Genomic DNA, 21,741 nt, shown 5'->3' with positions numbered 1-21,741 from the left:
TCCTTCCATCAGCACTGGGGTAATGCTGATTCCTGCTGCAGGAGCCACACCAGTGCTGAGAGGAGGAGGTGGAACTTGGAAAAGCGTTAAACAAAAAAGACCAATGTGTTATTTAGAACTCCTGGCTGCTTTGGTGTAACTGTACTTTTTGCCTTCCACTTGTGCACTGCATGTGCTGTATCTGTTCTCTTTGTAAGAATGGGAGGAAATGATGTATTCTGCAAGAGAACATGACTTGCTATTTAGTGTAAAGGTTAATTACAAGTACCAACAGCCTGTAACTTTCTTTTTTTGACTACTTACCTAATGAAGTTGCTCCAAGCACACCCTTTTTTGTTGCAGAAAGGCTCTAGAGCCCCTTTCTGATAAAGGGGAGCTGTAAGAGGGGGGTGGCACAGTCCTGTTCAGCCAGGGGGACCAGCATGGTGCAAGCAGCTTGTGCACAAACCTGCTTGCTGTTGTCAGAAGTCACTCAGAGTATTGGCTCTTTGCATTTATGCGTAACAGAACAGTTCAGTGGGCACTGAAGGATAATTATAAACAAGAGTTTGCTCCCAAGAACCAGAAGGAGCTGCTGCTACTTGGCTTCCAGCACCTATTTCTGAAGGGCACAAACACAGAACGCTGCTATTAGAATCACACAGCTTTACTTAGGTGTGAGTTGCACTGCACACTATGGATTACTGAGATAAAAAAATGTGCTCCTGCCCCGTGGGACAGAGCACTGCAATAAAAGAGTAAGCTACATTCCAATAAAACAAAGAAGGAGGTGGAGAGCTGTACATTCCTCACTCGTAGAGCTCCCAGCTTAGCAATAACAGCAATACCAGGAGCTGCACAGCTTGCCCTTCTGTGGCTACAGTAAAAACCAAACCGAATGGTCCAACACAGCAGTGGCATCCCTGCAGAGCTGTGCATGCAGTCACTGCTCAGCCCTCCTGAGCCTGGCTGACGAAGCTCAGCTCTGATGGAGGCAGCACCTGCAATGAAACAGAAAGCTTTAATGTCGGGCAGTGGCTGCAATCCAAACACAAACAAAACCAACCCACACCGTGCCTCAATCACCTCCACGTACACTCTGGAGAGCATGCAGTGTGTGTCTTTAAGTATTAGAAATACAAACTTTGCAATGCAGCGTTACCCTCTTCTAAAGCTCTGGAAATCTTTATTTCTCCTTCACCACTTGAACAAATGTTCAGAAATGCAGAAATACAGAGCTCTGGGGGAGGAAGGAGTTCCCAAATTGTGCCTCTCAGGGTGCAGGAGCTGCACCAGCCCTCCTGGCGCAGCACAGAGTCAGGCTCCACACTGGCACCCACAGTCATTTCATAAGGACACGGTTTTAGAAGGATTCCCAGTGACAGCTCAACTGGCTGAGGGAAATGGGACCGGATTTCCTCAGTGACAGCCCTCAATCACCGCTCTGTGCCAGTGTTCCCTCTCCCCTTACCCTGCTCGACCACTGGGCCTCTGGTGCCTGAGCTGCTGCCTGCTGCGCACTGCTGCTGCTCTCCCCCTGCACGGGACCCACAGCAGCCAGGACCGACTGGTACAGGCGCTCTGCGTGGTTCTCCAGCTCCTCTGACTGCTTCTCAATCAAACCCAGTGTGTCCTTTAAGGCTGGAAAACAGAAGGCATGAATGGAGTTATTAACATGACTGCAAGAACAAAGAATAGAGCTCCACCTGCCCCAGACAGACTTCTGAAGGAAACCGACTGTCAGATCTCACTGAGCGAGTCCATGTCTGCCCCTTCCAAATTGTGATGCAGTGTTACAAGGGCAGCAGGATGTGACATAGGAAGCTGCAGAGTAAGACTGAAAGTACAAAAATAGGGGCTCTCAGAGGAGTCCTTTATGCAGAATGCAAAAGTAGACCATTAAGACACCTTTGGTGGCTGCAGACAAAGACTTTTTGGCCACAGGATGTGCACATATCCATCAGCCACACAGGCAGCAAGCACTGTGACGGATGACACGGCATGGAGCAAGGTTAAGGCACGGGGCAACCACAGCACCTCCAGCCACAGATACACCTCTGCATCAGTCCTTTTCTTACATCTGCCTCCGTTCTCACAGCAACAACAAACTGCCCACCAACTGCCAGGGATCTGGGGGGCAGGCTGTACCCACATGCAGCCACACAGAAGTGCCCATCCCCTCCACCCCCACCCAGCAGCTCCTGCTCACCTGGCGAATTGGAGGCCATGCACTCAAGCAGAGCAGCTCCACGCTGCAGCACGCTCTCTGTCAGGCTCCGGTGGTCGGCCACATCCTTCCTGAACTCCTGGGGAGAAAAGGGGAGCGCTGCTCAGCAGCGTGTTGGGCAGCAGCCACCCCAGCGTGGCCACGTGCTCCAGGCCATACCCACCACGTAACGGTGCAGCGCCGCCCTCACGCTGGCAGCATCAGGCATAGGGGGCACCCAACCGTCCGCCGTGTCCGCCACATCATACAGCCAACAGATGAGCTCCTCCAGCTGGTGGCAAAACACCTGCAGAACAAATCACAGCTGCTGCTCCGCCAGCTCCCTGCCCTCCTCCTCACAGCGACCCAGTCCCATGGAGTTCATCTGCAGCTGCTCCTCCCCGGGGGATTTTCTCTCTCAATTGAGTACCTTCATTTATTTTTAAAGCGTCTCAGTGAGGGATTATTTTTGTAGGATGCAGTGTAAAGCCTGGGGGCCTCTGCTCCCTCTGAAGCCTCCAGCCCTGCTGGGCTCCGTCTGGGAGTCGTGCTGCTGCTCCAGGTACAGAGAGCTCCCCAAGCAGCCCTGTACACCCCAGGTACAGCCCTCATACATCCAGGCAAGGCCATGTTACAGCTCCAGGTAAGGCCCTTTACCCTGGTTTGTAGCACAGCTGCCCCGACTTCCCAGCCCTTCCCAAAAGTTGTGACTGCTGTTATTAGGTGAACTCAAACCACCAATAGGAATAACCCAGCGAGCAGAAATGTTGTGAGGACGCACAACTCCCCACTACCAGAGGTTCTTGCTCCATCTGAGGAAATTATCTGCCCTGGTGAGCCACCCTGCACAAATTCCTACCAGCTGCCAGGGACCGAGCACCAGACAAGAGGCACTGGGAGCACAGGAGCAAAGTACAGCCCCAAAGAGCAGTGGTGAATGGAAATAGCTGAGAGAAAGAGGACTGTTTAGTCTGGAGGAGGCTCAGGGAAGACCTTAGAGCTCGCTATGCCTGAAGGGAGTGAGGTGGGGGTCAGCCTCTTCTCCCAGGTAACAGCAATAGGACAAAAGGGAATGGCCTCAAGTTGCACCATGGAGGTCAGGTTTGGTATGACGATCTTAGCGGTGTTTCCAACTGTAACGATCCTACAATCCTACATTGCATGCAAAACCTTCCCCCAAGAAGCTTCAGTCCCCTTGTCTCAGCCTACCTTAACGCACTGGGCAAGGGACTCACTCCACTGGTCCCCCTCTGTGGGACAGCCTGCAGCGTGCAGCCTGCTCAGGCGTGTCCCCTCCAGGACAGCCCTGCTGCTGGCAGGGAGATGCGGTCTGTGCAGAGGGTCTCTGTTGATTCTGCTGCTTGGCTGAGCACTGTCCCAGCCGTAGGGGTGACATAGCCCAGCAGGGCCTTCAGTTCTCTCCCTTAGGTCCCTGCTGCCCACTTCTCCAAAAGGAGCCCATTCAGACGAGAGGGTCTCTGGGCCATTGCTGCAAGGTGGAAGGTCCCAGTGGCTTTGCCTGGGTGTCCTTATAGTTAAGGAAAGATCAGACAAAATCTGAGACAACGTTTCCAGCTCCCGGAGCCGGGGAGGCAGGGAAAGGAATTCTTCATCACCGTCCCACTCCCTTGTCAAGGGGAGTACTTGTGTTGTAGGCAGAAACCTCTCAGCGCTTTTCACCTTTCCTTTGTGACTGGAAAAGGGATTCCTGGTACACCAGCTTCCCCCATCCACATCAGGGCAATCAAATGAACTCAGTCTGGCTAACCTGGATAACGTTAAACCCTTAGCAAAACCTCCAGCAGGACCTGCTGTGCCAGCAGAGGAAGCGCTCCTTGCCAAGGATGCTTTTGCAATGGGAGAAGGTTCGTAGTGAGAGAAAGCTCCCGCACTGCCTGCTTTTCCAGCCACTGGTGTGGAGTGTCTCCTTGTGGAAGCCACAGCCCCCTGATGCCGATTCTCTCTCCTTCCCTGATCCTGCCAACGTAGGCCATAGATGCTGGTGGATCTGAAAGTGCCCTCAGGAGACAGAGAGAAGCTGTCCAGATCTACTCCTGAGTCATGGAATAGAGGCTCCGGCACGTTCCCAAGCTTGTACTTTGGCTTCAGCGGGTATGTATAGTCCAGCAAGTCTTCATACTCTTTATTGGGGTTCCAGTGGGGAGACTGACGATCCGGGGATGGGGGTAATGAATCAGGTATGGCGCATGCCCAGTAATCAGCCTGATAGGAGGACATCTTCCTGACACGCTCCATGGCGGCACAGTCACGCAGCAGGGGGCTGAGGGCCTTGCGTGCCTGCAGTGTCCTACCTCCTGTTGTCCTACCTCCCGTTGTCCTACCTCCCGTTGTCCTACCTCCTGTCACACCCTGCTGGTGGCACAGCTCCCAGGCGGCTGCAGTAGGTGTGTCCAGGCTGGCTGGTGAGCTCTGGGACCGCCTCCCTTCCTGCTGCTCAGAGATGCTGTTTTCCTCTAAAGAGAGAGTGGAGAAGCTTGATCTGGAGCGGCTCTGCCTGGGGCTCTTGGGGCTGGGCAGGGTTTGCTGAGGCAAGGACTCCGGGGGGCTGGAGGACGGGGACCAAGGTGCCTGGCTCCAGTGCCTGGAAGCGATGTGATGGATGCTGGCAGTGCCATTTTCCTCTGTGGAGTTCTGCAGGGACCCAGGGAGAGAAAAAAGGAGAAGCTAATTCACGTGCTTGCTCAGTTTACAGCCCCAGCCATGTTACAAGCCTCCTGCACCACCAGGAAATCCCAGTAAAAAGAACCAGGAGAAACACTTCTGATGCATGGGGAATGGTACATAATACTCATGCTTTGTGCCCAGACAGAAAGCCTCTTTGTGCAGCCAGGCCGCGGAGATAAAAGCCCAGCCCCAGCTCCGCCCCAAGAGGCAGCACTGACATGAACTCTGTCCCAGCAGCGCGCCTGCACGCCGCTCCTCAGGCCTGGACAGGGTTTGTTTTTAAGGAAAGGCATCTCGAGGACTTGGAAGGCTGCATGAGTCACTTGGCAGCCAGAGACACTTACTTAAGGAGCTCCATTTTGAGCAGCTTCCAGCTCCACGGCAGCAACACAGGAACCAAGGCAACAGCCTGTGTGCCGGCACCCAGCACACCGCCGGAGGAGAAGGGGAGCTGCCCCCCTCAGCAGCACCCACTACCACTGCTGCACGTTTAATGCAACAGTGTCACTACTTAAAACCCAAAGGCTTCTCCTTCCTGCTTGGGGCAACGGTGTTTTGGGTTTATCTCAGCACGTTTTCGAGTGCACGACAGCTGATGTGGTGTCGGGAGATGCAGTGCTCTGCGCTACAGGATTTTGTGTCACATCACACAAGGTCCTTTGCCTCCAGGCCTTTCCTTCCCCTTGAGGTGAAAGCTCCCCAGGACAGATACTCCTTCCCACCCCACAGGACCCAGACTCACAAGGCCCCATCTCACCAGGGCCCATTGGCAATACAGAGGTCAGCACAACCCTCTTCACCTGCTGCTGTTCCAGGAAGGACCAGTGGCCAAGACGAGATGAATCACCACTGTGGTCAGCTCCGTAGGTCAGCGGCCGTCTCTCCAGGCGGTTTGCTTTCGTTCCAGGCAATCTGGATGTGAGTGCTGTAACACCGGTGGCCAAACCACCACGTCCACTCATTGCCAGGCTCTCCGTGTCGTTCAGGGTGGCTTTGGCTTCCTCTGCACCCAAAAACTGGTGCACGTTGCTGGCCAATTCTGGGCAGTCCGTCTGTCTGTCCATGCAGTCCCACCTTCTGTAACATTTGGCCTTCTGGCTCAGCGAGGCTTCAGAGAGCGACTTTGCCACATCCAGGGCCATCAGCATAGAACTTCTGAGTGATGCCACTGCGTCCCGGGCTCTCTGAAACACACAACAAAAGATGCTCTTCACCTCCCCTCATCTCCAAGCAAAGTGAAAAAGTTGGGTGCATTTTATAGCAAAGCCAGCAGTGTGCCCAAGGGGCCAAGAAGGCCAAGGGCATCCTGGCTTCTATCAGCACAGGCTGCCCAGGTGGGGTCACCGTTCCTGGAGGTGCTCAAGAACTGTGGAGAGGTGGCACTGAGGGACTCAGTGGGGGTTGGCCTTGGTGATCTTAGAGGTCTTTTCCAACCTTAATCACTCTATGATTCATCACACCTTGGTGCATCAAAGTGCAACCCAGAGGAGAGCAAACTGGCCTTGCTGTCTGAACAGTGATGCCCGGATTCTGGGCACAGCACACAGGCACAATGCAACTAAAGCTCTTACAGCCCGAGAGCAAACCTGTGTTCTGCACCAAGGCTTGGTCCTCTCCTGAATTAACAGTCTATCTCAAAACGAGGTTGTGTGCCATCAGTGGGCCCAACTGAGACATCTTTCATCAGAATGCAGAGCACGTAGTAGCTTGGCTGAGCCCTGAAGCGTGCTGGGGGGAAAGCTGAGGTTTTTAAGGGACAAATGCAAAAAAACCTGAGATGGAAGCCACACAGAAGTGAGCAGTACATAGAAAAATAAGAGGGAGAGAGAGGGAGCCACAAACCCTAAATCTTGGTACTTAGCTACGCAATTTTGGGCAACCTGATCCAGGCGTGGACATCCCTGCTCATTGCTGGGGAGCTGGGCTAGACGGCCTTCAGAGGTCCCTTCCAACTCGAAGGATTCTATGATTTCCCAGGACTTCAGCGTTGACAGTGAAATAGTGGCCGGCTTTCACTGCTCACTAATTAGTTTAGCTGGGTCCAAGCAGATTCAGGAAGATCACAACTTCAGGCAACAACGCTCCTCCCTCCAGGGAAACCCACCTCAGGGCACAAGCAGGGCGCTGGGAGCACAGGGCAGCCGGGGAGGCTTTGTGCTGCCGTCCTCCTTCAGGCTGGGAACATGATCGCTGCTGTGGCTGCAGGGCAGCTAAATTCAGCACGGCAGCAACAGGCAGACAAAGGCCTGTTTCACCCGGACGGCTCCTCCTGGACCCGCTCAACCTCTGCTTTTTGCCTTTTGGATGGCAGGGGCCGAACCCCAAGGAGCAGCATGCTGCTGCTGGCCAGCCCTGCCAGACGGCCGCACCTGCCAGCCTTACAGGATCCCCATTCAGCCTTACAGGATCCATTAAAGGCCCACACCACCCTTCCACATCGATGCGTTTTCCTGCTGTGCGTGCCAGGGAGGGATGAGGAGGAGGGGTAACGCTGCTGGTCGGCCTCCTTCTTCCAAACTCAGCTGATCTCACGTGCACAAAGCCCACCCGGCGACAAATCTGACGGTACAGCGGTCACATTCCGGAGCCCATTTCGGCCCACGTGCTCGCCGTGCCTTCCCCATGCCGTCATCGAGCATCCGCCCTGCCCCCTCGCAGGCTTCAATGACCGCCTTCCCAGCCCCCCGGAGCCCCTCAGACACTCTTGCCGTACTTCTCCCAGTTTCCAAGCGCTGCGTGGCACCGCGGGGCTTTGCCCAAAGAAAGCGCGGAGGCACAGGACCGGCAGAAAGGCACCTCCGGACTGCACGCCTCGACAAATGCGCTCCGTTTGCCCGGCAATTCTCTCGTCGTTTTCCCCATCCCGAGCACACCGCCCGGCTGCCCCCGGATCGCCCGCAAACCCCCCGGCTCCCCGCCCCTCCCGGCCCGGCCCTCACGTACCGAGCAGCGGCCCCGGCGGCCCCTCCGCAGCCCTGCCCCGCCGCCGCGCTCCTCTCCGTACGTCGCAGCCAATGGGAGCACGACTTGCGCGGGATCGCTACGTCGCAGCGGGAGCGGCGCGGCCCTCCCCCGGCCGTGGGAGGTGGCGGTGCCCGCTAGCGCCGCCCGCCGCTCTGGCGCTTCAGCTCCGTAAAGCGGTGGGAAGCTTACCAAAAGCTACAGCACTTCGCTCACACACACGGGCTAGGTCGTGGGAGCCTCTACTGCACTGTTACTAAACCTTTCCTACAAACGGTAGCTGCCGCTTCCCCTTCCCGACTTTGGAGAAGCTCCTGAAAATGTAACTTGCAGCTGGCGGACGGAACGGATCAGAACCGAGGGAAAACAGCGATTCCTATTTTGGTGCCAACACCGAAGGCCAGAACAACGAACCCCAGCGCTGGCAGCTGAGTAATTTCAGCGCTTCACCGCTCGCTTGCCCAGCCGTGCAGCGGCGGGGTTCAGCCCGAGGAAGAGGTCAAACAGAAATTGCACTTCTCCTCCGTGGCCGCACGATGTACCCAGCGCACCGCCAACAGCCGGCCTGACTGCGAGCACAGCAGCGCAGCCACAGCGGCGGCTGCTCCCGCTCGGCATCCTCCTCCCAAGCAGTGCGCCGCGTTACCCGAGAATTCAGGCTGCGGCACCAGGGGAGCAGAGCGTAACCTCGACCCCACTGCTGGTTGGAACCTGCTCAGCTTGCAGGAGTCGAGTTATGAATGTTTGTAGGCCTTCCTCCAACTCCAGTAGGCTTAAGCACCTCCATGTAATTGTAACGGCAGCGTACTGCAACAAGAGAATCCGATCTGCCCGACTGTATACGCATTTTGTGACACAGTGATGACAGCCATTGTTGATCACAGTCCCGGGGAGCTCTTCTGGAGTGGCTCTGCATAGGTGCTAGGCTTCAGAACCAGCTTGCAACTCATCTGGTCACAAATTTGTTTAGCTTCAACATCATGACAGTAACTTCCAGCATGTGGGAATAAATTCCAGTTGCCTGGCAGGCTGCCCAGCCCAAAACTACAGGTATCCTCCTTAGTGAGGTAGCTCTACTCTGACATCCCAGGTGTGAGAACTCACAAGAGCGGCAAAGCTGCAAACTTGCCGAGCTCTTTTCATGCAGATCACAGCTCACGAAACTCCCAAGAGATACAGCGTACGTCCATCTGAACGCTCATAATGGGAAGACAGCAGAGATTTGATTCTCAATTACCTCGTTTCACACTTATGTGAGATGACCTGACTCTCAAACAGTGATACCACACAACCTAAGCCATCCATGTGATAGCAGAACAACACAGCCTTGTCTTTCAGCCTGTTAACCAACACACAAAGCACTTTCCTACCTGCATCTACCTGAAATGTAAAAGCATGGACATGCCCAGATCAAGCAGACAGAACCGTGCAACACTTTATCTGTTTTGTTTGATGTCAATAACAATACCTAGCAAGCCCTAATGATGTCTAGATTGAGTCAACACAGAGACTCAGGCTAGTGCTTGACTCAGTTCTCATTAGAGATAAGGCAATCAATCCACACCTTTCCACAGGTCTGGTAAAGCTTAGTGTCTTTCAAATGGTCAGGCACTACAGTTCCGACAGCACTTACCTCAGAAGATCTGCTCGTTTCAGGTAGCAGCCATCTGTGTCCAAAGCTGACACTGGCACAGACAGTGACCAAGGTGCAAGAGCACTTCTCTGCTAGCTCACTGGTCCCATGTTCCTCCAGGTATCGCTCGCAGTGTCAGCAGGGAAGCAGAAAAAACAGAGATATGACCTTAGGATCAGATAGGCTTTTTTGGGAAGCATTACATTCATAGATTCCTAAAATTCACACAGTATCATTATGATTTTAAGTCACGAATTTATACGTCTTTCTTTTGGGGCTTGCGGTTCTTGTAGATTTGCACTCTCATTTCTTAGTTCTAGGACCAGAATTTGGTGCCTGAAACAAACCAAAATACACTTATATAGTAGATTTTTTATCAGGATTTGTGATATATTGCATAGCACACCTTGTTGTAAGATGTACCCTGTGAGCTTTTAATGGAAATGTACTAAAAAAATACTTCAGTACCAAACCCAGGCCCTCTGAAGCTATAACACCGATCAGACCGACCATGTGTGTCAAATGCAAACTTACCTTAAAGTCACCAATGTATCCCAAAGGATTGCTACATGACTTCTCCCACTTCTCAACCTCTCTCCAAAGAAGAAAGTCTGTTAGTTGACAGACCAGGCTGTCAGCCCTTTAGCTGCACAATAATGCATATCTCCAAAAAACACGTTCTGCAAAGGAGTCACAGAGAGCTTGCTTGGGTGACAGCATCAGTACAGAGCCCAGGATCCCAGCCCAGTATGGCACCCAGACACCCAGGGCAGCTACAAGTCTAGGAGTTCACCAAACAAAGGCCAAAACATGAATTCTATTTGGGGTGATTTTTATTTCAGCTTGAGAAGCTACACAAAGAGAGAACAAATAAACATTTCCATAACAGAAGGGAAAAAGAGAGAGAGCGCCCTGTTGTGCCACCCTCCTAATGCAACAAGCCATCTCAGCCTGAGCCACAGGACTGCCTTCTTCCCAGGCAGACGGGGAGAATTTCTGCACCAAAGAGCAGCGTACTACACAGTAAACATCTGTAATATTAATCTACCCCAGGGTCACACAGCCCCAGCCACAGCAATACGGGCCTTTTTGCATATATGCACGTACATCTGGTCTTGGCAGATATTAAAAAAGCTGATACAGAGTCACACAGATCAGACCCATTGCTTTAAAATAAGAACAGTTACAGAAGTTCACAAGCATCAACGCACCCACATGGCATATTCATTCAATGGAGTGGTTACTCTCAGTGCTTTCAGCACTAGGTTTTCTCTGAAGGCAAGTACCTTTGTATCAGTAATACTGGATTGAACTGGAGCAGCAGATGGCAGTGAATTTCAGAGTTCATCTGTGTGTCGCCTTATTAAATTAATCAATCAAATGGCTCAGCATATAAAAATACAAGAATCCTCCCTCCTACTTAGAGCGATTTATGCTCCAGTAGAAATAAAAGCACATACACATAAGAGCATCAGAGGCAGGACTGCCGACAGAAAACTTAGAGGATAAAGAAAAGAAACTCACTTTCCCTGTCTGTTTCACGCCAGGTCATCCTTGTTCTCCCTCCTGTCTGCAGGGATAACAGAGTCTCTTGCCTTTGGTGCATAGTTATATTGAAAAGCCAAACAAGGCACCTTTAAGGGTAGTAAGGCAGATCATGTATCTCTGCAGCAACAGACGCCTTGTGTCTTAGGGGTGGACCTGCTGGCCCTGAATCCAGAGGGCTCATCAGAATTGTCACCCTCACTACGAGTGAGTGAGTCGGTCTCAATCTGCCATAAAGCAGCAGCAATTCAGGAAGGACCCACCTGCAGTCAGCAGAGGTACACTCAGCTATCCTAGTGCTACATACAGCCTCCATCCTGTGCAGCACGAGCTTTGTGCGCGACCTTACAGCAGTGCAGCCAGGATAGCAACAGAGAAGGTCTGATAAGACTATGTTCTTAAACGACAGGAACATTCAGGGATGGGGAACACATTACTTCCACATTGGTCCTTGGGGAAGTAATGCCAACAGTGCATCTACCGTGGGGCAGACCAGGGAGGCAGTCAAGGCTAGCTCGGCAGCTTGGTCACAGCTATTGGACTGATTAGATAAAATGCCATTAAGGTATTGCCTTGAAGTAGGCTTGTTTTCAGTTCCAGCTCTTCCTCCGAAGTTAAAATCATCTTTGTCCCCCCCATGAAAGGATGTGAGATGGTCTGTGTCCTCAGGAGGCCAGGACATGTTTAAGTTTAGCACAGGTACTCTAGAAGCCCAGTCCAAGGACCACAGCAGAACATGCAAGAGGGATATGGAGAAAGAAAACCGATCCAAACACCAGGAAGCCTTGCTTCTACATCAACGTGGCCATCTAGAAAACACATTTATCTTATGGGAGGCACTAATTCATGAGAACACTGTGAGCACATAAAATGCCTCTAGCTATAGCCAACAAGTTCCAACTTAACGGGCATTTTCAAGAACTTTATGTTTTTAAAAGAGAACCAATTCAAACCCCTGTCCTGCCAGAGAGTGCCATTCCACCACAAGTCCACAGGCCACTGAAAGCTTCATGAAATCACGTTAATGCACATCAACAAAGGACCTGGCTCATCCATTTTGTGGCATTCCTTCAGGATCTTAAAAAGCTACAGTGTGTAGCAGTTAATACTTGGGGTACTTTCATGGTTAAGTACAATTATTTCTGGGGGAGCACAGGGGATTCAGGCATGTGGCAACAGTTTCCTTCAGAAAAGACTCCTTTCTGCAATGTGTAACAGAAATCTAGTTGTACTGACATCGCCTATGCAGTTTAATTTCAGTTCCTAAATGCACACCTGCAAAGAAATGTATGTTAACAACACCAGAGTGTTGTTAACAGAAAGACCAAGTGAGAGCTACCTTAAGGAACATCTCATACTGAACTCTCCACTTCTTAAAACCACACCATTCAGTCCGCGTTACAACAGGGCTGGCTCAAAATTCGTTTCCTCACAGTAGTTCCTGTCAGTATGCTTGTTTGCCTTGCCTTTGGGAAGACAATTATAAATGTCTCTTGGGCAGGACTTCAAGAAAGAGCAGCTGGCTGCTGAAATGTTCAGAGCTATCACCTCCTGTTGCCTTTGAGATCAGTGCTTAAATCCAAGTCAGATTTCATAGCTGTTGAGGATGATGTACCTGTTGGTGCTGAGGCTCTTTGAATGGAAAAGTAGTGTTCTTTTTCTGCTAAAAAAGTCATCCTAGAGAGAAGATAACTGTCCTACAGAAGAGCTCTCTTCTTCCATCCTGCCAAAAAAGATGAGTCACAATCCTGCACTAACATGCTATTAATAATATGATATCAATACCCAAATGTATTTATAAACCTCTGAATGTGGACCTTTACAGGGGAGATGACTGTTAGCTAACAATGGCCTTGGTTTCAGGATTTGAAGTCTGCTCCTAGACTGCCTGATGACTCAAAGAAGCATTTTCCTTTTTCTGCCTATATTCACTGCTGAACTGTGAAATAGTGCCTGCTAGTCAAAAATGTAACACCCCAAGAAGAGAATAAACACTCTGTTAACATTAACTTCCCAAGACAGTGCTCAGATGCAATAACAGGGAGCTATGAAATCCAAATAAGGCCCTTAATCACTCTTCATCTGACTTAAAATATTTAGAGCCAACTGTCACAGTGTATTGCCCAACGTTTGGAAAAGTTTAAGACCATTTGCCTTATCCTTTTCCCTGTCCCCTGAAGCAGCAAGTGACCATGGCTCTCACCGATGTGCCCATCTAGATAATAAGGTCTTCTTTGTCCTCATAGAATAACGGCTATCCGAGAAGCATACACTGAGCTACACTGCAAGGAGGAATGTGGGTCAAATCCTGATCCAGAGCTGTACTGTTTATTTCTCTGTGATCGTGGCCAGCAGCCAAGAGCAGCTTATCAGAGCCCCATGCTGATGCTTACTTGTTGCTCAGTGACAGTACACTTCAACAACACCAGCACTGATCTCTGCCTCTCCCTGTAACACCTGGCCGGTTAGCAGGTGGGGATTTGCACAGTCCCCACTCCATGCAGGACAAATGCGTGCAGTCTTTTTGATGATATCCATATCAAAACACCAAGGGAAAGATGCTTCCTTCAAAGCCTTAGCTGCTTTATCCATGTAATTACCTTACCCTGTCTGATCTGCCTGCCATTCTCCTTTTCCCCACCTTTTCCCCATACTGCCTCCAAGATAACTTGTTTTGTTAGTTGAAAAGCTCTTCCACTGAAACTAAGCAGAAACTAAGCTAACAAGGCTCCCCATTTAGGTGTTGAATCCACTATGATGTCTGTTATTTTACCTAAGCCTGGACTTTCATGGCATGCCAGAAGGATGGAAGGAGGCAGACAGCAGAGCAACTCACCGACACCAGCTCCCACTGTTCTTCCTGCAAATGCATACACTGGGTCTCTGATCATCCAGTCATCCATGCCAGCACAATGCAACTCTGACTTAATGATACATACTACGATTACTTGATTCCTTTCAGAGTTTTTGATAAGTTCATTATTATCCAAGATTTAGTGCACTGTACCTTAAGAGTGCTTCACAAACACCGTGATTCACTACTCTCCACATTATTGTCTGTGAGAGAATGGTACCTATAAAGGTCATCTATAGGAAATGAACTGCAAGCAGAGGATTTGTGCAACCTGCCTAATTCTGAGTTGTTCATCACTCACAGTAGCAGTCATTACAGGCAGGTCTGCAGGTACTTTAAGCTGCCCAGTTTAAATCCACAAAAACGTGACATTTCTCTTTGGTGACAGTTTGAGTGTTGATCCTTTGACTTCCTATCTGAAACATGTTGCTCATGACCTGTGGGAGGGTCAAGGAAAAAATGATTTCCAACAGAAGAGTGCTTTTGAGGAGTCGAAGAAATGTGCAGCGCTCGCAGAAGACAGGACTGAAAATTCAGTCTGGAGTGTTGATCAGAGCTACAGATCTTTGCAGAAAGAAGCAATGGTTTTGTACATTAGGCAAGCCCTCAAGGAAGCATCCTGCAACACATGCAGAATGGGCAGTCACAAAGATACCAGGGCCTCTCACTTGACTAAAAGCAGAAAGTCTCTCTTCATCAAACTGCCCAAACATCTGGTTTCACACACAAGAGAATTAACCCAGTGGTGACCATTTTTAGATTATGTCCATCTCTTGCTCCAGCCAGAGTAAATGCCCAGGGAAGAGTACAGAAACAGAGCAAACACACAAAACTACCCTGACAATCTCCCACTGTGTCCAGCTCACAGCATGGCCTCTTTGGTAGTAACACGGCTGCCCAGCAGACAAAGCAGAAGTTGTTTTACCAGCTGCTCCTGTACCCTGGCTGGCTCCCTGCTTCTATTATGCCAAAAGGACACAGCTCTGATTGTCATATTGCTACAGGAAAAGCCCAGTGTTTGACCCTGGTTTGTAGTTTGCAAGAGACATCCCAATAGAGGTTTAAAGCCCTTTGCAATTACTGAATCTTGCAGTGAAACTACCAGTGTGCCAGCAGGGACCCAGCTAAAGCTCTGCTCCTAGGAATACCAGTCTACTGAACATATTCTAACAGTAGCCATGTGCTGGCACCCTTCATTGCTCACTAGAGCCAGTCAGGCCTCAACAGCCATGTCTCACAGCACAAAGCAAGCACCTTTCTCAGGATGACAGATGGCACTCAGCAATCTCAAAGCAACTCTCTAAGTTACTAGGTCTTACTAATCCTTGGTGAGGTAAGGGCAAAATGCATTCCTAAAGACCAGCTGAAGCTGGTCCAACTCAAAACTATGTCCACTGATCCATCAACACATAAAAATAGCCAGGGAACTGCAGACAAAGCAAGGAGATGAGTCAGTGACTGATAAATCACGGAGAGGAAATTCAGTCCCAAAGAAGAAATTAGAGATGGTCCCAAACAGTCAAAGACACATCACTGAAATAAAGAAGGTAAAAAAATAAGGTCTGAGACGAAATGGGATTGGGCACGCCCAGGGCTTACAAACTTTTCCATGTTCCTGTAATTTTCTCCCAAAATGCAATCACAGTATTAGAGGATAGGACACAAGCTGTTCGTAGCCTACTTTCCTAAAACGAAGAGGCTTTTCTGACCACAGCTTGCTGTGTATGCATATCCACCCTTTCTGACTAATAACACTACAATTTTCTTTCCCAGTTCAGTTTCACCAGCACACCACAAAGGCCTCCATGGTGGTAACAAACCTTATACAGAAGGAGATGCCTCTAGTAGTCCCCTTGCATTGAGAGGATGTGACTGGAGCTCCTCTTATGAGAAACAGCTATTAAGAAGGAAAAAGAACACCTGGACCCAAGTCATATGCCCAACAGAAATCTGAAAGTGAAACGACTGTGAACTGCAGCAGGAAAGGCAATGGCAGCCCACAATCTCCAGGGGATGTGGATACCTTAAGGAAAACACCAGAAGGGATGAAAGGATTTGTATTTTCCAAAAGAAAGACTAAAGCCAAAAAAGAAAACCAGCATTATCTAGATTGAATTTATTTCCTCCTGAAATCAAAAGCAACTGACTAAAAGTTTCCATTTTACAGTCAAGCTGGGAGAACTCAAACATATGCCTCGTCAACAGATGTTGGAGTTCAGTACCATACTGGCATCAGATTCATGGAATTCCTGGGTAAGCACAGAGCAGGTGTTAATAGCTGCACCTGTGCTGCTGCTGAGCAGCACCTTCTTGGTCAGCTTGCAGCCTCTTGGTATGAGGCTGCATGGAGACCTGAAATAGGAAGATCCCAGGGCAACACTGCAGGTTGAGGACTGCATCCAAATAGCACAGAAAAACGCACAACCTTCAACAGCCCTTCTATTTCTCTCCCAGTGACCTTACCTGAAGACCTTGACCACTGGAAGCAAATGGCAAGTCTTCTGTCTCACTGGGCTTTCAATCAGGATTCACACTCTTACAAGAGCAGCTGTTGGTAGGTATCACTTTGTTTTTTTTTTAATACAGTCCAGGAGAGTACAATAATAGATCTTTTACATTTGTACCTTATCAAAAAGTAACCTGAAGTCAAGCAGAGAGCCCTAGAAGACATGGCATGGCCATCAAATGCAACGGTAACATCATAGAAAAACAAGAAATGTAATTTCTGACACAGACAACACAAACAAGACCAGTAAGGTATTCTGAAAAGCAGTCACTACCATACATTTGTGTTTCCATAGAAAACTGTGGGATCCTCTCACTGTGTGCAAACAAGAATTGGCAGCTTTTTAAGTCTAAAGCAGAGCTTTTGCAACCTTACAGATTTGTGGCAGGTTAAGAAGACTGGCCCTGAATACTTAATGGCTTGTATAGACCATATGGCACCTGTTTCCAGGAGGAGTGTTAAAATTCCTTTGTTAAATTCCAGCTATGGGAGTGCTTGACCTTAAGCCCAAATGCTCTAACAAGCCTTACATGGGATTACACACTCACACTGATGCAAAGCATGACAATCATCTAACGGGGACTGGGAGAGGCATTCTTCAGCAAAGATGTTCACATTCTGCATTGCTAGTGAAAAATATTAAGACAAATCAGAGATAACTGGTTTTAATTTAATCATTTTCTGGAATCTACTGTCAGAAAGAACATCCCACAGCATCCTGCTAGAGGGACAAGGTACAATCAAGTGGCAGCACCACAGGGAAGGAATATCAGCAGAGCAGTGGCTAGGTGGTGCCTGTGAAGAAGCCCAGCCTTTGGACAAACTCCTTATGAGTACTTCTATCTGTTGGCAACGTCAGCTTTGGAGTGAAAAATCAGAACTGAGAAACATTCACTTCTCAAATCCTGCCGTGACCGTTCACTTGGGTGCTGCCTGCTCTCATGACCTCAACTGAACTGCATGTGTCATGGTGAGGGAGAGCATCAAAAGAGCTAAATGTCTGATGGGAGATAAAAATCCAACTACAGAACCCAGCCTGCAGGGAACAGTTGTGTTTTTCAGTTCCCCTCAAAATATCCACATCTTGTTTTAAAACCATGGTTTCTGGCGTTCTGGTGCAGTCAAAGTTTTCCATGAAACTTTATAAGAAATATTTAAAAGAGAGGGTTGATGAGAACCCTGATTATTTTTTTTGAAACCTCCAACATTTATCAAAATACCTTTCATTTGAGGACTCTCACTGCCAGCTACAAAACCTGCTTCTGGTTTCCTGAGTTGAAAGGAGTTGGGATGACTCTAATGGGAGGAAATGCAAAGTTTCCGCAGGTTTTGATGTGCTTAAAATGAAATACTAAATACTGAGCAGAGGACAGCCCTAGAGAACAACAACTGTCTCCTTTCATTTTTAAAACAAGACGAGGACTGATCAAATTTTGTGGACATGATTATAAATAAACTGGTTAAAAAGAAACTCCACCTGCAGATTTGCAGCGGGCTGACCAATTGCACAGGGCTGCTGCACACAATTAAACAGCCAGTAATGACACACTCACTGTGTTCTCCCTCAGAGGTGGCCACATCTCGTTCTGAGCATCTTTTAGCAAAATTCATTGAGTCCCTTTACCAGGAAAGATGCTTTGGAAATGAAGGCTGCTGCTGCTATAAAATTGGAGCTGCCTCTTCCTAATGCCGTGATCATAAACATCAGCACCCGGATACCTTTTCAAGATAGCTTCCTCTGAAGCAACAGGGGAAAAAAAACAAGGGGAGACTGATCATTATTGTATACCAAAGCAAACTGTAAATATATGTTGCTGAGTTTACAGTGTGGAGAACTGACCACATGCACTCACCTTGTTAAAGTAGCCAAGGGAAAGTGCCACGAGGCCAGGGCAAATCTTGGCGTGTATGCACAGCCATCACTTTGTAACTACCTCCTGACCAAAATGCCAAGAGAAATCAACAGGAGTTTTGCAATGTTTGCTGGACTTCGATCAAGTTTGGGGGGGTGCAAATTCAGGAAGCATGTGGTAGAGGAAAAAGGTGGAGTCAGAATCCAGAAGCACCTGGGTCAGCCCCAAGCAAAGGCTACCACCTGCCATTAAGCATTACCCTGGCCCAGCACCATGTAGAATTAAATGTAAACTGCTGCCAAAAGGATTTATAGTAGGACCAAATTCCTAGCAGGAATGAGTATACAGCTGTCCCAACACTCAGAGATCACTGAACTACATCAGGTTAGAAATTCACCTCCTTTTTTCCCCTTTCAAGCCAACAATCAGACTTGCCTATTGTCAGTTCCCACATGTGTGTTCACATTTTTTTCTCCTGCACAGTTTTGCTGGAAAAGGGATATGACTTAATTTGTTTGGACTGACCCATTATACAAACATAAGCAGGACATGGCGTGCTAGCAAACGTGCATGTGTGTTTTCACGAAGGGAACTGACTTCTTGATGTTGTCACAGACAAGCTTCTTTTAGAGATATTTATACTGGAACAGACTCCACATTTTTTTTAGCCCCAGAGGGATGACTTTAACAAAATTCGTGTTTCCTCTGGATTTTTTTTTTCTCAACAGCTTGCTAAGAGGGGAGGAGATAGCCAGCCCTTGATCTGCACCAATATCTCCTTTGTCTGGTCCCAGAGTTTGGGAATTACTCACCAGAAGGTAAGAAAACTGCAATGTAGCGGGGGAATGGAATAAGATTTGGACCTCCTCGTTCATGTATGACACTAAAAAAAAAAAGCAACACCCTACTTCCTAGGTTATATTTGATGTTTTTAAGTGATCAGAGAACAGGACAGGAAGGGGAGTGGGAGAAAAATGTTGCTCCATATTGTGTAATTGTCAGTAAGAGTTTCCAGGACAGAAACTAAGCTTAAGAAACATTCTCACCCACTGTGGAGTTTCTGAACTGTATCTCCATTCAAACAGCAGCACAATAAGCTTACTAATTTCTCCCTACCATAAGCACTCATTGGGTTGGCTGCTTCCCCATATCCAACCCACATAAGCCTTCACTAAGAGATCTCTTGTAAAACCAGACATTTCAATTGGCATTCGCCTACATGTATACATGTATACGTGTGTACGTGCAACACATATATACAGGTACACAGATGAATTATCAAAATACTATGACAAAGTGTGTGTTCTTTCTCACCACCCCGTTTCTTCCCAGCCCACCTCCCTCCCTTCCCCAAGCCAGCAAATTTCAAAACAGAATGGAACTGAAAACTTTCAAGAGCTGCCCAGCCCTTGCTAGCACTGCAAACGTCTAGGTGCATTAACAAGTCCCTGGTCCACCTCTAAGACGTGTTTGACCAACAGCTTCTAGTTCACAGTACTGATTCCTTGGATTCAGGGTCTGATGTACTGGTTGTGTTGGAGACTTGTTTTTTGTGGGTTACCAAAGGCGACGTTTCCTCTTCAGACTTGCTGTTAGCAACTGCTTCCACGTTGACTTCTTTTAGCTCCTGCTCTTTTCCTCTCTTTTCTTTTTCATTCAGGTAATTGAGGATACCTGCTCCTAGGGCATCCCCTTCCACATTCACAACTGTGGTAGTTCGGTCCCTGGTTAAGGTTAAAAACAAACAAAGTGGCCTTTTAGTTTAAGAGTGTTACAACACAATAAGGGGGGCCAAATTCTTCCCTGCAGATCCACCAATACTGCTGGACCTAGAGAAGGAAGATGTTGTTACCCACAGGTATTTTCTACAGAAATATCATTCCCATTTCAGAACTAAGATTGTGCACTGGAACTGGTTCAAGCCTCCCAACTCTTGCAATCAGCTGGATCCGGTTTCTCAGCAGGTTGCTGTAATGTTATTACTTTTTCTCAGACATCCTTCTTTTCCCAGCCTGCTTTCTTCCCCCTCTCCAGGCCAGCATGCCTCAAATGCAAGAGCTGGAACTTCCTTTAGGCTTATCCAGAAGATAATTCATAGCACTCAATTTTTTCTTTTTTTTTTTAACTATAGAAAATCTAGTATCTTAACTATTTAAGATGCCCTTCCAAAAGCAGAGAATGACTATGTCCCCTGGGTTTCTCACTATGAGCATCTGTTCCTATCTTTAGTTCTACGGTGCAATACTGGCGTGCTTCAGAGTTGAATAGAGGAGGGTTATAACTCAAAGAACAATTTCTTCATGTGCCTCTTGAGATTTCTGCTAGTCATTCTGCAGCATGTGCTTAATTTGTAACTGTGATCCTCTTTGGTAATTAAATGTCTGGCTTTAAAACAAGATAAAGGACTCTTCTGTCCCTCTTCCCCATTTTTGTTACCACAAGACTGAATTCCTGAACTAGAACAACACTGTTGACCACAGAGGGATACTACATATTTTTAAAAGAAGGCAGCCAGCATGACACAGGCTAAGGGCAATCCAGACAGAAACAAGCTGCAAACTTCACTCATGCAACCACACAGTTCTGAATACATACAGCTCATGGAAAGCACAACTAGCACTGCAAGCCCTCAGGAAGATGGAACACGAATGGATGGCCACTGCTTTGCCTGTCTCTCCTGAGGTGGCTGATACCCAAGTGGTGACAGCAAGAAAGAATTATGCAATGAGCATCATAGATGTGTGTTGGTGTGGGAAGGGAAGGAGGTAACAGAGCTGCCCTCTAACCCAGCCTTGGAAACTCAAGACTGCCCTCACACACCCTAATTTCCACGTCCTCTGTGAGAGCAGTCCATCCTTACAGACAGAGGCAAAGATTATGTACGTCTAAATCAGGAAGTGTCCCCAAAAACTGCTAAGTGAAAAAAAAAATCTCAAGGGGGAATTCAGATTGTCTGACTGTTACTGACCAGCACTTGCAGCCCACTACCCAACCAGATGGTCTAAAAGCAGTGTGTGCTTTTAAATTTTCACATTGAGCATAATTCACCAGTATTTAAAGCGCAGGCACGTTGAGTGCTCAGAGGAGCCTTTCCAACTTGATTTTTTTTCCACTATTCTACAAACTTTCAATTTCCTAGTATTTCTAGAGACTACAGACAGACAGGATTGTTTGAGAAGAACTGGGAGCCCCTTTTCCTCAGAGCTCATATGAGCAATAAGAAATCATCTGCATGTTGCATTTACTCTCATCATGTACTAATGGCTAGGTCCCCAGTTCTTAAAGCAAATTTTCTAGGCTTTGCTTAATCTGATTTAGGTGGTACAGAAGGTAAATTTAGGCTTTAATGAGGACATAGCTAAAATGAGTGGTGAAATAGGCTCTTCCAAACAGAGCCAGGCAAGGAGATAATCTCTCATGTTTCAAGGAGGAAAATGGTTCTTGGGAAAGGGAGAAGGAACCAAGCAAAGGTCTAACTTCCTAGACCTTTCCCAGAAGATGGAAAGCAAAGGTGGTAAT

At 48.4% G+C, this 21,741-nt stretch overlaps 2 protein-coding genes across 5 annotated transcripts in view; both read right to left on the bottom strand.

Moving 5' to 3' along the window:
* Positions 1-630: 630 nt before the first annotated feature.
* Positions 631-10,111, bottom strand: CEP68 (centrosomal protein 68). 4 transcript variants are annotated; one of them, XM_048935868.1, is made up of 8 exons: positions 9,465-10,111; positions 5,671-6,054; positions 4,543-4,837; positions 3,395-4,512; positions 2,370-2,492; positions 2,189-2,285; positions 1,451-1,620; positions 631-980 (listed from the first exon to the last, which is right to left on the bottom strand). In XM_048935868.1, the coding sequence occupies exons 2-8, from the start codon at positions 6,016-6,018 to the stop codon at positions 930-932; spliced, it is 2,202 nt and encodes a 733-aa protein (XP_048791825.1). In that variant the 5' UTR covers positions 6,019-6,054; positions 9,465-10,111; the 3' UTR covers positions 631-929. The 4 variants fall into 4 exon arrangements, with proteins under 4 accessions (XP_048791825.1, XP_048791821.1, XP_048791822.1 ...); XM_048935864.1 differs by having other exon boundaries at positions 3,395-4,837; XM_048935865.1 differs by lacking the exon at positions 9,465-10,111 and adding an exon at positions 7,814-7,915 and having other exon boundaries at positions 3,395-4,837.
* Positions 10,112-10,278: 167 nt separating this feature from the next.
* Positions 10,279-21,741, bottom strand: part of SLC1A4 (solute carrier family 1 member 4) — a 31,646-nt gene continuing 20,183 nt past the window's right edge. Inside the window, exon 8 of the mRNA XM_048935869.1 lies at positions 10,279-19,946. Coding sequence (XP_048791826.1) covers positions 19,712-19,946 — 235 coding nt within the window. The 3' untranslated portion in view covers positions 10,279-19,711. The remainder of the gene's footprint in view (positions 19,947-21,741) is intronic.

This window comes from Lagopus muta, chromosome 2 (assembly GCF_023343835.1).
Source record: "Lagopus muta isolate bLagMut1 chromosome 2, bLagMut1 primary, whole genome shotgun sequence".
NCBI classification, from domain to species: Eukaryota; Metazoa; Chordata; class Aves; order Galliformes; family Phasianidae; genus Lagopus; species Lagopus muta.
This window is presented reverse-complemented; position numbering and strand designations above follow the sequence as displayed.

Coding starts and splice junctions, on each gene's coding strand:
- CEP68 (XM_048935864.1), bottom strand. CDS start 6,018: ATGCTGATGGCCCTGGATGTGGCAAAGTCGCTCTCTGAAGCCTCGCTG. Junction 4,838..5,670: donor CCTTCCTGGAACAGCAGCAG/GTGAAGAGGGTT, acceptor GGGTCCCTGCAG/AACTCCACAGAGGAAAATGG. Junction 2,493..3,394: donor CCCTTGCCCAGTGCGTTAAG/GTAGGCTGAGAC, acceptor TTTGTTCTGCAG/GTGTTTTGCCACCAGCTGGA.